This window comes from Camelus ferus, chromosome 1, assembly GCF_009834535.1.
Source record: "Camelus ferus isolate YT-003-E chromosome 1, BCGSAC_Cfer_1.0, whole genome shotgun sequence".
Taxonomy (NCBI): domain Eukaryota; kingdom Metazoa; phylum Chordata; class Mammalia; order Artiodactyla; family Camelidae; genus Camelus; species Camelus ferus.
In genome coordinates this window covers 64,157,098-64,171,588 of record NC_045696.1, presented here as the reverse complement: position 1 = coordinate 64,171,588, position 14,491 = coordinate 64,157,098, and the positions used below count along the sequence as shown (strand labels likewise).

Sequence of the window (14,491 nt, the reverse complement as noted above, 5' to 3'; positions counted from 1 at the left end):
CATAAAGGTACAAATGGAAAAAGTGCAGGACAAAGACAATATTTAAGTTGGGGGAAATAAGTGGAAACATCCTAGGGGGCATGTTCGATCAAATCATAGCACCGCATTTCCTTGAGACAAGTTGATCACCAGTAACAGAATCTTGTTAAGCTGGTTGAAGCAGAAGATGAGAACTTATGAGGATGCAGGGACGTCTTATGAACCTAAGATGGGAAGTGCAGGCAGGTCTCCCTAGGGCTCTGAATGGGAACAGGAAATGCTGTCAGGAACAGGTGACTGTCTCTGCTGGACTATGCATTGCTCACCTCTGTGTCTCACTGTGTATTTGGTTCACTCTTTCCCTCTCTTTCTCTGCGGAAGTTTTTTCCTCTGCTTGTCCATCCACAGGAATCAAGGGTGGTCACCCTGTTCCTACCTACACATCACTTCTCAGATCTCCTTCCTAATAGCGCATGACTAGCAGCTTCAAGCCTTTATTCCAGGATCCCAGGCAAAAAGATACGTTGCTATCACCCCTGTTGATGGATTGGCTTCCAATGGGTGTGGTGCCTTCTGTTGTAAGTAGCTGTGCCAGTGAAGGGAGAAAGCCACATGCAACAAACCAACTGTGGGCTGCCAGAGCTCTGAGCTCACCCAGTTCTCAGAGAAGAGGAGAGGGAGTGGAGTACTTGCCCCTAGACAGGTGAACTTCATTCCATACCTGTCAGAGACTAGGAAGAGGCTGGGAAGAGTAACCCAAGTTCCTGGATCCAGCCCCTGGTAAAGTCCCTCTGTTCTTTGTGTTCTTGGGTTCCATGAGCTACTGGTGAATATTTCTAATATATATCCCTTTTGTGATTAAGGCAGCCTAAACAGGTTTCTATTATCTTTGTACACAGCCTGACTGAGTAGTTTATCTGGCCAGTCAGTCCAACATTAATAGAGTTTGCATCTATAGGATTGACTCCAGTCTGCAACACATGCTCCCACATTTCCAGTGCCCAGAAAGTTTCTTATTAGTGTTTTAATGTTTTTTCATGCTTTATTGGTGGCCCTGGCAAAATGATAGAATTCTAAAAAGGTAGGACCTAAAGAAACAGATTTTAACCCCCACCCCCCGCCATTTGCAGCTGAGGAAAGTGAGTTCGGGGAGGAGAAAGGAGTGCCTAGAGTCACACAGTGAATGAGTCAGTGGTCCCTAGAAGCCCTGTCCTGCGATGTTCCCATGCTACTTCCTCGTTCAAGTCAGAGCTCCTCCCTTCAGTCTCTGTGCCCCCTCCCATCCACCGCCTATATCCCCCACTACAGGAAGAATAATTAAAGCAGCAACAGCCATATCAGTGGCAACAAACAGCAAATCTGATGAGTGCCTAATATGTACCAGGAACACAAGTACTTCAAATGCATGGTTTCATTTAATTCTCGCAGCAATAACATTGAACACACACACACATCTCACAGGTAAGGAAGCTGACTGTTAAAGTGTCAAGTAACAAACAGTGTCAGGGAACGCAAGTAGGAGTAGCGAGAAGGAAAATGTGACTTGACTAGATAAGACCTTCTGCCCAAAGTCCTCAGAATGTTCTGTATCTTTCCGCAGAACCCAGAGATGGTCTGTGATGATACACTCAGGTGATTGTGTGCATATGTCTTCCCAACAGCATGAAGCACATAAAAGAAGGACTGTATTCCCTCATGTTTGACATAAGCCGGGAAGCATGAGAGGCTTGCTGGCATCAAATTACATATTCTATTAAAGCAAAGATTTCTCAAAACCCAGCAACTAGAAATTTGATTTGGGGGCCTCATATTACATACGTCTATCAAATGACAAAGGTAAATGTTTGGGACACTGTCATTTGTTTCCTACTGTGGCTGAGCAGAATGTGGCAGATCTTTTATCGTCCTGGTGTCTACTTTCCCGTTTTTGTTCAAATGCTCAGAGTTCACCAGAAGGACAGTCATTCTTCACCTGACTCGTCAGCTAGACAGAAAGAAATTGCTACCATCAAAGGCAGGTTACTGGTCACTGTTAATATTTCTGGGATTTAAATTAGTCGGTGAAGAAACACACTCAGGAACTCAATATAAAAAAGCAAGAAAACAAATGTAACAAAGCCCTTCTCATCCTCACTCTCTAGCTCAAAGTGTCTCCATTCATTTAACTTTTCATTTTGAGGTCCTGTTTTCTAACCCTTTAGATATATATCGCCTTTCTTTGATTTGTCATCCAACACTTCATAACTCAAAATCTGTAGGATCTACAACCAGATAAAAAGCCAATCTTAGACCTGATATTTGCTGAGTGACTGAAACAGATGAGTAATAAAAGGGCTTTTTCAGTGGGGTTTGTTTAAAAGCCTCCACGTCTGCCTTACTGACATACATCCAGAACTTTACTGACTCTACTAACAGCTAGAATGCATCGCTCCTCTCACACGTTGGTTTGACTTTCTTCCCCAGCTATATGCTACTTTGAAAAGGGCTTTCTGCTAAGGAAATACTGCACACACAGTAGAATTTCACTTATGAGGAGCCAGAAACCCTGACTTTGTCACAAACCCACTTTATGACCTGAACAAGCTCCCTGTATCTTAGTTTCCTCTTCTCTAGATGAAGGAGCAAGTTTGAGACTAGACTACTTCAGTAGAATTGATGGCTTGACACAAATACTATTGCTCCCCATGACTAAAAATCTAATTCCGGAGTCAAGTTTTCAAAAATATACAACAGATACAGTGAGACAGACTTTACAGGTTGCTTCATAACTTAGCCTGGTGAATCTTAAGCAACGTAGCAGAACATTTTCCAGAAAGATGCTGTGGAGAACTGAGACTTAGAGAAGCTTTGGAGATATAAGTGATATTCAGTGAGATTCCAACTCAGAATGTGTTGCTGTATCATTTCGAAGACTAATTTTCTTTGAAAGGAAAATTTTAAATGGCTCTAAACAATGATGGCAAGAGAGATGGAAAGATACTAGGCTGTCATCATTAATCCGTCACAGTTGTCTTTCCTACACCACTCAGACTGCAGAATTAGAGTCCTTCTAAACATAGTATTCAATATCATTCAATGTTTTCAGCTGATAATCAGTTTGCAAAGACGATTAAATCTACCTGGTATTCCTGAAGCCCTCCTTCTGAGATGTTTAGTAAGCCTTTACTTTTTCCTTTGTTATGACTTATGTCTAGCAAAGCAACTCTTTGCTCTCAGCGGAAATTCCATAGGTTTTACTTCTTGTACAGCCAGAAGCTAATACAGAGTCCAACTAAGATTTCTGCTCTTACCTGTCGCAAATCATACACACTTAAGACAATGGAGATAACAGACAAGATGATGATGGCCACAGAGTATTCGATGTAACCTTGAGACAGCCACAAAGTTAGGGTAAAGGCTTGAAACACGTAGAATGGATTTAAAACCTGTAGGTGCAAAAACAGTGTGTGGGTCACTTACATGGACCTTAATGGCAGTCAAGATGACGTCATTTCTTGATAGATTTTTTTTCCAATTTTTCCAACATACAACAATTGAATTCACTTAGAACTCCATTAATTTCAGTGAAGACAATGTCAAGCACACAGAATGTGACATAGCTAGAAGCAAATGTATCTTAATCACTCAGAGTCATGCTAATAAATTGATCATTCTTATTTATTTTGAATTTTCAAAAATATTTTACCAATAACAAATTTCTAACAATTTACCTTTTTAAGCAGATTTACCCATAATGGAGGGGAAACAGGATTCAGACTCTTTTTAAAATAAACTTCAGTTTTGGAATTTTATTGCAGGTTTCTTCTTCATGTAATCACATACTGCAAACGTAGTCAGGTTGTACACTAAAAATTCAAGATTCCGCTTTTATCCAGGTCATTCGTTTAAAAATAACATACTCTCATGTCTCAGGTTTAACCAAGACCCTCTGAGAGTCAGTCAAGCCAACATGGGCCTCCCCTTGAGTGAGGAGGGCTAGTCTTATCCAGGGAAGAGAAAAGTCTCGCCCAAAGCTGCAGGGAGAGTATGGGCAGAATGTATCACCAGCCCCAAAGCTGGTCACCCTTGCAGGTATTTTTGATCTCTAAATAATTTATTCAACTTTTTAAAATTCCCTAAAGGTCTCTATTTTGGTCCCACTGACTTAATAATAACAGAGAGGGCAAACCCGAGGGAGCTAGAGATGGTTCCGTGACTTACCCACGTAGCATGGATTAAAGAGTCCACCTGAACAAAGCAAGGATGCTTTTCTTGGTGAAGGGCTCTGTATAATTATTATGAACTAGATGAAGCAGTACCTAAAGTCAGTGCCACTCTTTCCTACCTCTACTTCTTGTCATTCTCTAATATATTAAATACATTTCTATCTTCGTCCTAAAAATGAACTGACATCCAGTTAATAAGCTAATAGGACATATCTTAAAATTTTCCTAAATCCTTGGATGTATTTTATATGTTAAAAAAAAAGCTCATGTTCCTTAATGTTTTTATTATTTCCATTGCAACACACTTCTCTTACAAATTATAGCTCTTCTCTCTACTTGGCATAAACTGCTTTAACTGTAGATAATACGTTTATGATAATATGATTTTGAGTTTGTATAAATGCAGTAGAAAATTGGTTAAATACTTCTTGTAGGAGAAACAAACCTATCCTAATTAATTTAGTTCCCTTGTTCAAGATTCTTTTGAAATCAAATGTGAAGAAGTAGTTTTACTTGTTTTTTGTTTTTTTCTACTAAAGGCCTAATAAATAAGTGCCGGAAAATATGAGCACTTCTTTAAAAGTAGACCAGACTGGCACTTGAGAGAGTCTTTGGTAATTTGAAAATGTACTTGAGGGAAGGAGTTTAAAAAGCGGCCTGCTTTGTAATGGTAGGAGAGATCGTGCATACATGGACGCATGGAGTATATGGGGCATCTCAGAACCTTCCAGTCAATTTTGCTGTGAACCTAAAACTGCTCTTAAAAAAAAAAAAGTCTAATAAAAATGCATTTTTAAAAAATGACCATGCTAAAAACCAAAATGGCCATCTTTGTGGGTGGAAATAGACTAGAAATGTGCAGCACTGATTGATCCGTCTGCTCGGTTTCACACAAGGACTGGAGGGCAATGGTTAGGAGCTCAATGCTAAGGGGAATTAAAGTCCCATCAGTGGCAGGGGACACAAAGCAGGCTTGCTGAAGGAAACAGCAGTAACGATGGGTTTCCCCTGTCCCAGAGGCTGAGGAAAGTAACAACCAGCCAGGGTTCACCAGCAGAGGGCGGCATAGGAGAGACAAGTTTGTGGTGCAGCTGTGACCTCGGCCAGGCCTCAAGTTGGCTCAGGGTCTGCATCCTTAGGGACAGAGCTCAAACCTCCAATACTGGCCCCAGTTCTGAACTGGGGACCCATGGGGACCACTAAGAGGCAAACGCAGAGTCGCCAAGGAGGGGGCATGAGCACAGAGAGAAAGAGAAAAATGGAGGAAGGGAAAGTCCCACCCACGGCGAGGTTAGCAAGAATAATAGCTTCAAAGCTCACAAGAAAATAAAAGACAAACAAATAAATTAAAAACCCCACTAACAGAGGAAGAAGTCACCTTCAAGAAAATGGATATAATAGAGCAACATGAAAAAGACCAAAATATTACTTCTTAAATCCTCAGAGGTCGTGAGTAACAATACTCCCCAAGTCCCGCCCGCTACACCTACCACCAAAAATTGAAGAAAACAAAACAAACAGGAGATTATAAAATGGGAATCGTCCCTCATACTGGGAAGAGAATTGTAAAGTGAGTTTGAATTTGAGACAAGTGGCTATGAAAAAGGACCAGTTAGAAATCCTGGAATAAATATATATATAAGAAGTAATATTTTTAAAACCTCAGCAGGCAAGAAAAGAATAAACTAAAAATGGGAAAACTGTTGCCAAATAATAAAGTTGCATGAAATACAGATTTTTTTTCCTCTTCAAAGTATTCATGTGTTTAAGATTTCCCTAAATACTAGGAAGTAAAAAGTAAAAAACAGAAGGTTTTTTTTGTTTTGTTTTTTTTTTTTTGCAAAAATAAAAACAGTTACCTGTTTAACAAGCAGCTTCCATATGGGTTGTATGTCCACCTCAATGGCATTGGGCCCGCACACTAACCTTCTGCAGGAGATTGATCATCTATTAGTGTCACACCTACAAGCTTGTCAATAAGCGAGTACAAGGTACGCTAAGCAGAAGTCCCTTCTCTACACTTTAGGGACTTTGTACCTTCAGTCAAAAATTAATGTGCCATTCTTAAAATGCTAACATATTTTTAAATGAAAGTACATGATGGACAATGTTGTTTTTCTGGTTAAACAATATCTTAAGTACAATACAACCAAGGATCAAAATGAAGTTAGAAAGGCATCTGAGTTTCTTAAAATCATTTGATTATACTCTAAGAACAGCTAAAAAGACACAGATACAAAGATGTTCCCAGAATTCTCAAGCATTCTGGATTGCTCTTGAGGTTGGAGATTGTATCTATCTTACCTTGGTATCTCCAGCACCCAGGACAGGTTGTTAGTGTATGAACTCAATGAATATTTGAAGGAATGAGCCAATGAACTGGAAGATGGTATATGGTCTTTATGGCTAACACCTTGTAAATCTACACATATGTACATTACAGTAAGAAGCCCTCATGTTTGCACAGCAGTTTATAATTTATAAAGTTCTTACAAAAGATTCTGTCATTTGATCATAGTCCAGAGGAAAGAACTGATATCCCCACTTTGCCAATGGGAAGAACTATTGTCAGTGTGGGTGTTTTGACAAAGGTGCATATATCTAATATTAATCACAATATAACTTTTAAGCAGAGATGACAATGTCAGAACCCACATTTAACCATTTATATGCACTTTCTCCTTTACTCATCACATTATCCTTAGGAGATTTATATTATCATCTTTATTATAAAGAAAACTGCAGTTCAGACAAACTAAGTAACTTTCTCAGAGTTTCAGAGCTAGGAAGAGGCAGAGCCAGGCTTCCCACCATGGTCTCTATGACTCCAGTTCACACTCTGCCTCAGTAAGGACCAACGGTGAAAAGCTGCAGGACGGATCTTTGGTCCAGGGTATGACAGGGAGCTGAGCTCAAGTTTGTCTGACTTCTCTGCCATGCTATTCCAAATGCATTTATTGTTTGAAGGTCAGCGAGGACTCAAATCAAGGTCTTCTGACTCCATGCGTGAAATCACTGTGGCTCAAAGATGTTGAGAAGCAGTGAGGTCAAACAGCATGTGCTGCTGTGTTAGGGACTTCAGAAATCCCTAAACCTCACACCAGGAAGGGGTCATAACTCAAACCCCACTTTGGTGGGTAGGATTTTTTTTCCAGAATCTGCGGAAATAACCTATTTTTGTCAAGTCTCAGAACTCCTCAGAATCCTGTACTTGGTTCAATCTCTCTCTCCCTCTCTCTCCCCCAGTCTCTCTCCTTGGCATCCCCTCCCCAGGTCCTTCACTTTGCTAATGCCTACTTAGCCGCTGAGAACCACTTCTGATAATAGATCCTAGTGGTTGAGAAATTCAAGATCCAACACATCCAAATTTGAGTTCTGAGTTCAGCTAATCCTTTGTACTTCCTCCTCCCTCTGCCTGGAGCCAGCTTCCCCCACATGTTTCCATGACTACTTCCACTCTTCATTCAGGCCTCTGTTCAGGTAACATCTTAATGGAGGCTTCCTGAACAATTCTATCTAAAATAGCTACCCTGACCACCCAACTCAGATTCTCTTTCGCTCCTTAACCGATATCATTTTTCTTTATAGGGTGTTTGATAATCTGAAGTTACACCGTATTATTTACACGTTAACAAGCATGCAAACAATAGAGTGGATCCTCCGCTATAATATAAGCTTCTAGAGGGCACTGGTACATCCTGAACTGCCTGAAACAGGGTCTAATACACAAAATGCACTTGAGAAACTTTTTGTTGAATGAATGAATGGATGAATGAGGTGTGAGCTCCCATTCCCTTAGCTATAAAATGGAATACCTCACAGTACATGCTTTATGAAATTGCTATCAGTAGCATATGGTATAACTATGTAAAGCATTTAGCACAAGGGCCTAGAACATGACAAGTTCTTAATAAATGGCAACTGTAGTTGAAGTCCCGCTTATCCCCACAGGCACGATCAAATATTTTTCTTGCCTCCAACAACCCTTCATTTCTTTTTTTTTTTTTTTAACATTTTTTATTGATTTATACTCATTTTACAATGTTGTGTCACATTTCAGTGTAGAGCACAATTTTTCAGTTACACATGAACATATATATATTCATTGTCACATTTTTTTCTCTGTGAGCTACCGTAAGATCTTGTATATATTTCCCTGTACTATACAGTATAATCTTGTTTATCTATTCTACATTTTGAAGTCCCAGTCTATCCCTTCCCACCCCCCACCCCCTTGGCAGCCACAAGTTTGTATTCTATGTCTGTGAGTCTGTTTCTGTTTTGTATTTATGGGTTTTTTTTTGTTTTTTTTTTTAGATTCCACATATGAGCGATCTCATATAGTACTTTTCTTTCTCTTTCTGGCTTACTTCACTTAGACTGACATTCTCCAGGAACATCCATGTTGCTGCAAATGGTGTTATATTGTCGGTTTTTATGGCTGAATAGTATTCCATTATATAAATATACCACATCTTCTTTATTCAATCATCCATTGATGGACAAAACCTTCATTTCTTAATAATAGCATGTACCTCTTTGAATTGTAACATATGTCCCTCCCCTCAAATTTCCTAGACCCTCTTTAATGGCAGAGATGGAGCTTTCTCAACTTTTGTTTTTTTCTGGCATCTAAGGGCACAGTATTTGACACAGAGAATGTTCCCTAAATAATGGAAATAATTAATGAGGACCTTTGTGACCCATGACTAGAATGCCCTTTCCCCTAACAAGGCTGAAACCCTGTGTACAGAACTACAGGAGCACACAGGCTAGTGAAAGGCAATTTAGAAAGGCCAACAGGCACATGAAAAGATGTTTAACATTGCTAATTATTATGGAAATGCAAATAAAATCCACCATGAGGTATCACCTCACACTAGACAGAATGCCATCATAAAGAATCTACAAATAATAAATGCTGGAGAGGGTGTGGAGGAAAGGAAACCCTCCTACACTGTTGGTGGGAATGTAAATTGGTACAGTCACTATGAATAACAGTTTGGAGGTTCCTTAAAAAACTAAAAATAGAGTTACTCTATGATCCAGCAATCTCACTCCTGGTCATATACCCAAAGAAAATACTAATTCAAAGAGACATGGACCTCAGAGTTCACAGCAGCACTATTTACAATAGCCAAGACATGGAAGCAACCTAAATGTCCATTGACAGACAAATGGATAAAGAAGATGTGGTGTATATATATGATGGACTACTGCTGAGCCATAAGAATGAAATAATGCCATTTGCAGCAACATGGATGGAACCTTGAGAATACCTATACTAAGTGAAGTAAATTAGACAGAGAAAGACAAATATATGATATCACTTATATGTGGAATCTAAAAAAATAATACAAATGAATTTATTTACAGACATGAAACAGACTCACAGACACAGAAAACAAACTTATGGTTACCACAGGGGAAAGGGGGGAGGGGAGGAATGGAGTTGGAATTTGAGATTAACAGATATACACTGCTATATGTAAAACAGATAAACAACAGGACCTACTGTAAAGCATGGGAAGTGATATTTAACTTCTGGTAATAACCTATAATGGAAAAGAGTCTAAAAAAGACTGCATATTTACAAAAAAAGTATATATATACACATTTATATATATATAACTGAGTCACTTTGCTGTATACCTGAAGCATTGTAAATCAACTAGACTTCAAAAAAAAAAAATTAAAATTAAAAACAAAACAAAACAAAACAAAACAAAAGAAAGGAGCAAGTCAAGTGCCCTATGCTCTTTGCCTTTCCTTGTCTGGTGAGATGGTTTCTGATGTTATTGTTAAGGGAGAGAGGCTCAGGTCTCACGAGGACTGAGATGCCACGGATTCATACTTCCCTGTCTATGATCCTCTTTAGGGTCATGTTTGACCACAGACTGGCATGCCCTGGCTGCTTCATCTTTTCCACTATGTCTTGCCAAAAAGTACTGTGTGTTGAGGGATCATGTACTCATCTCAAATTCAGTGCAAGCCAAGCAGACTGTCCGGGACATTGACCAATGGCTGAGCAACCACTGGAATATGAGGCTTGAAGCTGGGTCACGTGAGCAAAGTTCAAGGAATGAAGGACAGGACATGCTCTGACTTTAAAAATTTGACGAGCTGGCAGAGAAACGAGATCCTGAAATTATTCCATTGTGGTCTCCAAAACTAAATAGTCTGAATGAGATTAGGTAGACTTACCTCATAATCAGAACTATTCATTAAGGGAATCATTGCTATGGAGGTAGAAGGTCCCTCTCCAGAAGAGATCGAAGAATTTCTTGACAGGAAGGTTATGGGGCATTTCTGCACTGGCCGTGAGCTAGACTTGAAGGAGCACTGAGGTTTCTTGCAACCATGAGATACTGGTAAATCTGCTGGAAGGTATTTATTCCTGAAAAACCAGGCATGGATGACTGGAATGTTTTCTTTGGGGATGGTCTGTATCTCTTTTCAATTTGATTATTTGTTCATTCATTCATTCATTCATTCATCAATTTATTCACCAAATAATTGTTGAGAGTATATTGTATGCTAGGCCATTTAGGCTCCAGATGGTGAAGACTATAGGCAGGAGGATCATGTCAGAATCACTGATAAGCTTTTTCAAATTGCATGTGACCACTCTGCTTCCATTTTTCTTTTAAATTGAAGTACAGTTGATTCATAATGTTGTGTTAGTTTCAGGTATACAGCAAAGTGATTCAATTATATATATATCCTTTTTCAGATTCTTTTCTATTATAGGTTATTGCCAGATATTGAATAGAGTTCCCTGTGCTATACAGTAGGTCCTTGTTTTTTATCCCTTTTATATGTAGTAGTGTGTATATGTTAATCCCAAACTCCTCTTTCCCCTTTGGTAATCATAGTTTGTTTTGTATGTCTCTGTCTACTTCAATTCTTTATAAGCTACCAATTGAGTCCTTGGCAGAGAAAATGATTTATAGTTTTCCAAACAGTTAATGCTAAGCCAGGGGGTTCTGGCATGACCCACTTCCATGAATTTTGGAATTTTTAGGGAGCAGGTTTATTAGAGTTTGAAAAAAGTCCCCAGGTGATTCTGCTAGTTAGTCTTTCACTGCCCTAATGCACCCACTTTATAAAGGAAGGGAGACCTAAGAAATTTTCAGATGCCTGGAAATGGCATCCAGTTGCTGGGGTTTGCAGAATGTAACAGGTATGCTGGTCTTAGAGCCCTCACATTAAATAATAATAACAAAGTTCGCATGTTTTGAGAAATCGCTTTCTGGGAGAAAAATCCCTATTTTAACAGTGCTTGAAGCTGCTTCTATACTTAGATGAAACAGTTTATATAGAGAAGGCTCGATTTACAAATGACAAAGTCATTTTAGGTTTTCATATCAGTCCTCACCTGTGACCTGTCCATTTCTTTCACTCCCTAAAGCACATTTTCAGATAGCCTCAAAGAAAATCAAACTCTTGTAGGATTTCATGTTGTACATGTGAGCTAAGTGAGGCACTTCTGGTCATCTTTTTGGGGGAAGTGCCCAGAGTATTCCCAGACAGGAGGATGCAGAAAGGTAGAGGAGCAGGAGGGTTTCTGGGTGGGGGTGGGGGGAGGGGGAGAAACCCCAGGCAGCATCTCACCAGGGAGACCCAGGACTCAGGCTAACTCTGTGCTGCCATAAGGTTTTGCTCCGAAACAAGGCATTGGAGTTAAATGACTTTATACTTTCAGTGGCCCCAGAGCCATAGAACCAAGGGTTATATTTTAAAGTAAGTTACTGACTTCTAACCAAATGCTAAGATTTGAGACAAACTTATTGGTTTCCAGAAAAATTAGTGAGGCCAGACTCCTCTACTTCAACCCACCCTTCCTAACTCTTTTCCAAAGAATTGATCTGATGGGCGAGCGTCTACATTTGGGCTATTTTCTAGGGCTGCAGCTTTCCAAGGGGATAAGTGTCACAGTACATAGCCATGACTTCTTTTCTGACTTCTGCTCCCCACAAGACGTGAGGAGAAAGAGAAGAGGGTTTCACAGAAGTCCGAATCTCTTTCTCTCTTTCCTGCTGTGAATGGAAAAATACTGCAAACCGTATAAGTAAACAAAGAATGCTGAAGCCATCAAGTCATCAGCCGCCGCCACACCCCAGGGAAGACAAGCCTGCAGCCCTGCCTCTGCAGCCACTCACAGTGGTGCCCTCTGAGGGGACTCAAAAGAAGAAAGGATAAGATACTGGTACTAGATAGCTAAGTGCTTGTAAAAGGAATGAATTCAGTGAGCCCAAATGTTTGCTTCCTCCCATACAAAGAAAAGCACTAAATTCTTTAACTTGAGATGCCTGGTTTTCTTTAGATAACAAGTAATCTTTTATTGTTCCAACTACCTGGACTTTGTTGTAAAAGCTCCTATATATCCTAGCTCCTCCCCTACCTCTTGGGAGCCATCCCTCAGAGAGATCTGAGAGGCTGTCATCCTGGCTCGAGTCCTCCTGCCAAATAAAACATGACTCTTAACTTTTAGGCTTCGCATTTATTTTAGTTGACACTGCCTTCCTCTTACTTCTTTTTTTCTCTTCTTCTGGAACAGCCTCCACCAGCTTGGAGCTTAGCACTGATGGAAAATCCACCCTCCTCTGCTGTTTGTCCCCCAGATGATTTCTGTCTTCTCGTAACAACAGACATGCCTTTTGCCCCATGGTGTGACAAGCGTTGAGAATTAAGTTTGGTCCTGTGGAATCACTGAGCTAATTGTGAGCACCTCTTCACAGCTCCATGGTCAGTGACGTCACATTGAAATCAGCCATAGTTGGATCATTCCCATCATAGAAATTGGAAAACCATATCCATCAACACTTTTTTCCTTCCCGAGTTCTGGGTTACCAGCAAGGTGGCTGGTCTGGAACCTACCCCCAGTCAGGAGGTACCTGGACTTGTACTGCCAGAAAGTTCCCCTTCTCTTTTCAGGAAGCTAAACAAAAGAGGCAGGAGCAGGGTGGGCTGAGTGGAAGGAAGATGAAGAGTCATCCCAAAACTGTCCTAATACACTGAGGTATCACCTCACACCAGTGAGAATGGCCATCATTCAGAAGTCCACAAATGATATATGCTGGAGAGGGTGTAGAGAAAAGAGAACTCTCCTACAATGTTGGTAGGAAAATAGTTTAGTGCAGCCATTATGGAAAACAGTATGAAGGTTCCTTAAAAAACTTAAAATTACCTTATGATCCAGCAATCCCACTTCTTAGTATATATCTGGAGGGAACTCTAATTCAAAAAGACACATGCACCCCAATATTCTTGGTAGCACTATATACAATAGCCAGACATGGAAGCAACCTAAATGTTCATCAGCAAATCACTGGATAAAGAAGTTGTGATACACACACACACACACATATATACACACAATGGAATACTATTCAGCCATAAAAAAGAACGAAATAATGCCATTTGCAGCAAAATGGATGATCCTGGATATTGTCATTTTAAGTGAAGTAAGCCAGAAAGAGAAAGACAAATATTATGTGGCAGGGAACCTCTGGAATAATTTGCCTGCTTTCTTCCTGATGCCCTCTGGTGATTTAAGGGACAAGTTATCACTCTTGATGCCTTAATTTGCTTTTTGCAACAGAAAAATGAGAATTACATACGTCTGTGCATTTTCTCTTCGGCTGCTAGGAAGCCTAAAAGAGGATATATTTAGACTCTTGTGGCTTTTCATAATTAGAGGTTTTTTTATGTATTTCCCTTTCTTTATTTCTTATATTGGGTCCTTGCTTTTCATGCCAGCAAGCTTAAATTCATTGAGGAAATTGGTAAGATATTACTCAACCAACTAATCAATCACATTAAATTTTTGAAAAAAGTCTTCAGTCTTCCACTAAAAAACAAGGAGGAAGACTGGGTGCAGGGGGCAGATGTTCCACATTCTACTTACTCTCTTTACTCTCCAAATAGAAAAACTCAGAAAATAAAACATGACTTTATGTTTCTAAGTAGATTATCCCCTCTATTCTTCATATTTGGGAAACTATACCCTTTGTCTTGCTTATTAGATTGTCAAGTTCTTTATTGTGTGGACCGGATCTAAATTTAATTATGTATGATGCTTATTAAAGCTTGGCACTTGAGATATAAGAACAAACATGAGGTGGCTACACTGATGGGAAATCTTTCCTGTGGAAATGGTTTCCTAGGCAGAGTACTACCTACTCTGATACATTTATCAACTCTATTTCCTAAATCAATCAATCCTTTCAATGTCTTGTGCTTAATGTTATTAAACCAATATGTTTTTAATGACTTTGAAAACTTTTTCTGTTTCAATGTATTAA

At 39.6% G+C, this 14,491-nt stretch overlaps 1 protein-coding gene across 1 annotated transcript in view; it reads right to left on the bottom strand.

Moving 5' to 3' along the window:
• Positions 1-14,491, bottom strand: part of ATP13A5 (ATPase 13A5) — a 99,592-nt gene that overhangs the window by 65,806 nt on the left and 19,295 nt on the right. Inside the window, exons 6-7 of the mRNA XM_032482036.1 lie at positions 6,044-6,113; positions 3,270-3,404 (exon numbers count right to left, since the gene is read on the bottom strand). Of these exons, the coding sequence (XP_032337927.1) occupies positions 3,270-3,404; positions 6,044-6,113 (205 nt within the window). The remainder of the gene's footprint in view (positions 1-3,269; positions 3,405-6,043; positions 6,114-14,491) is intronic.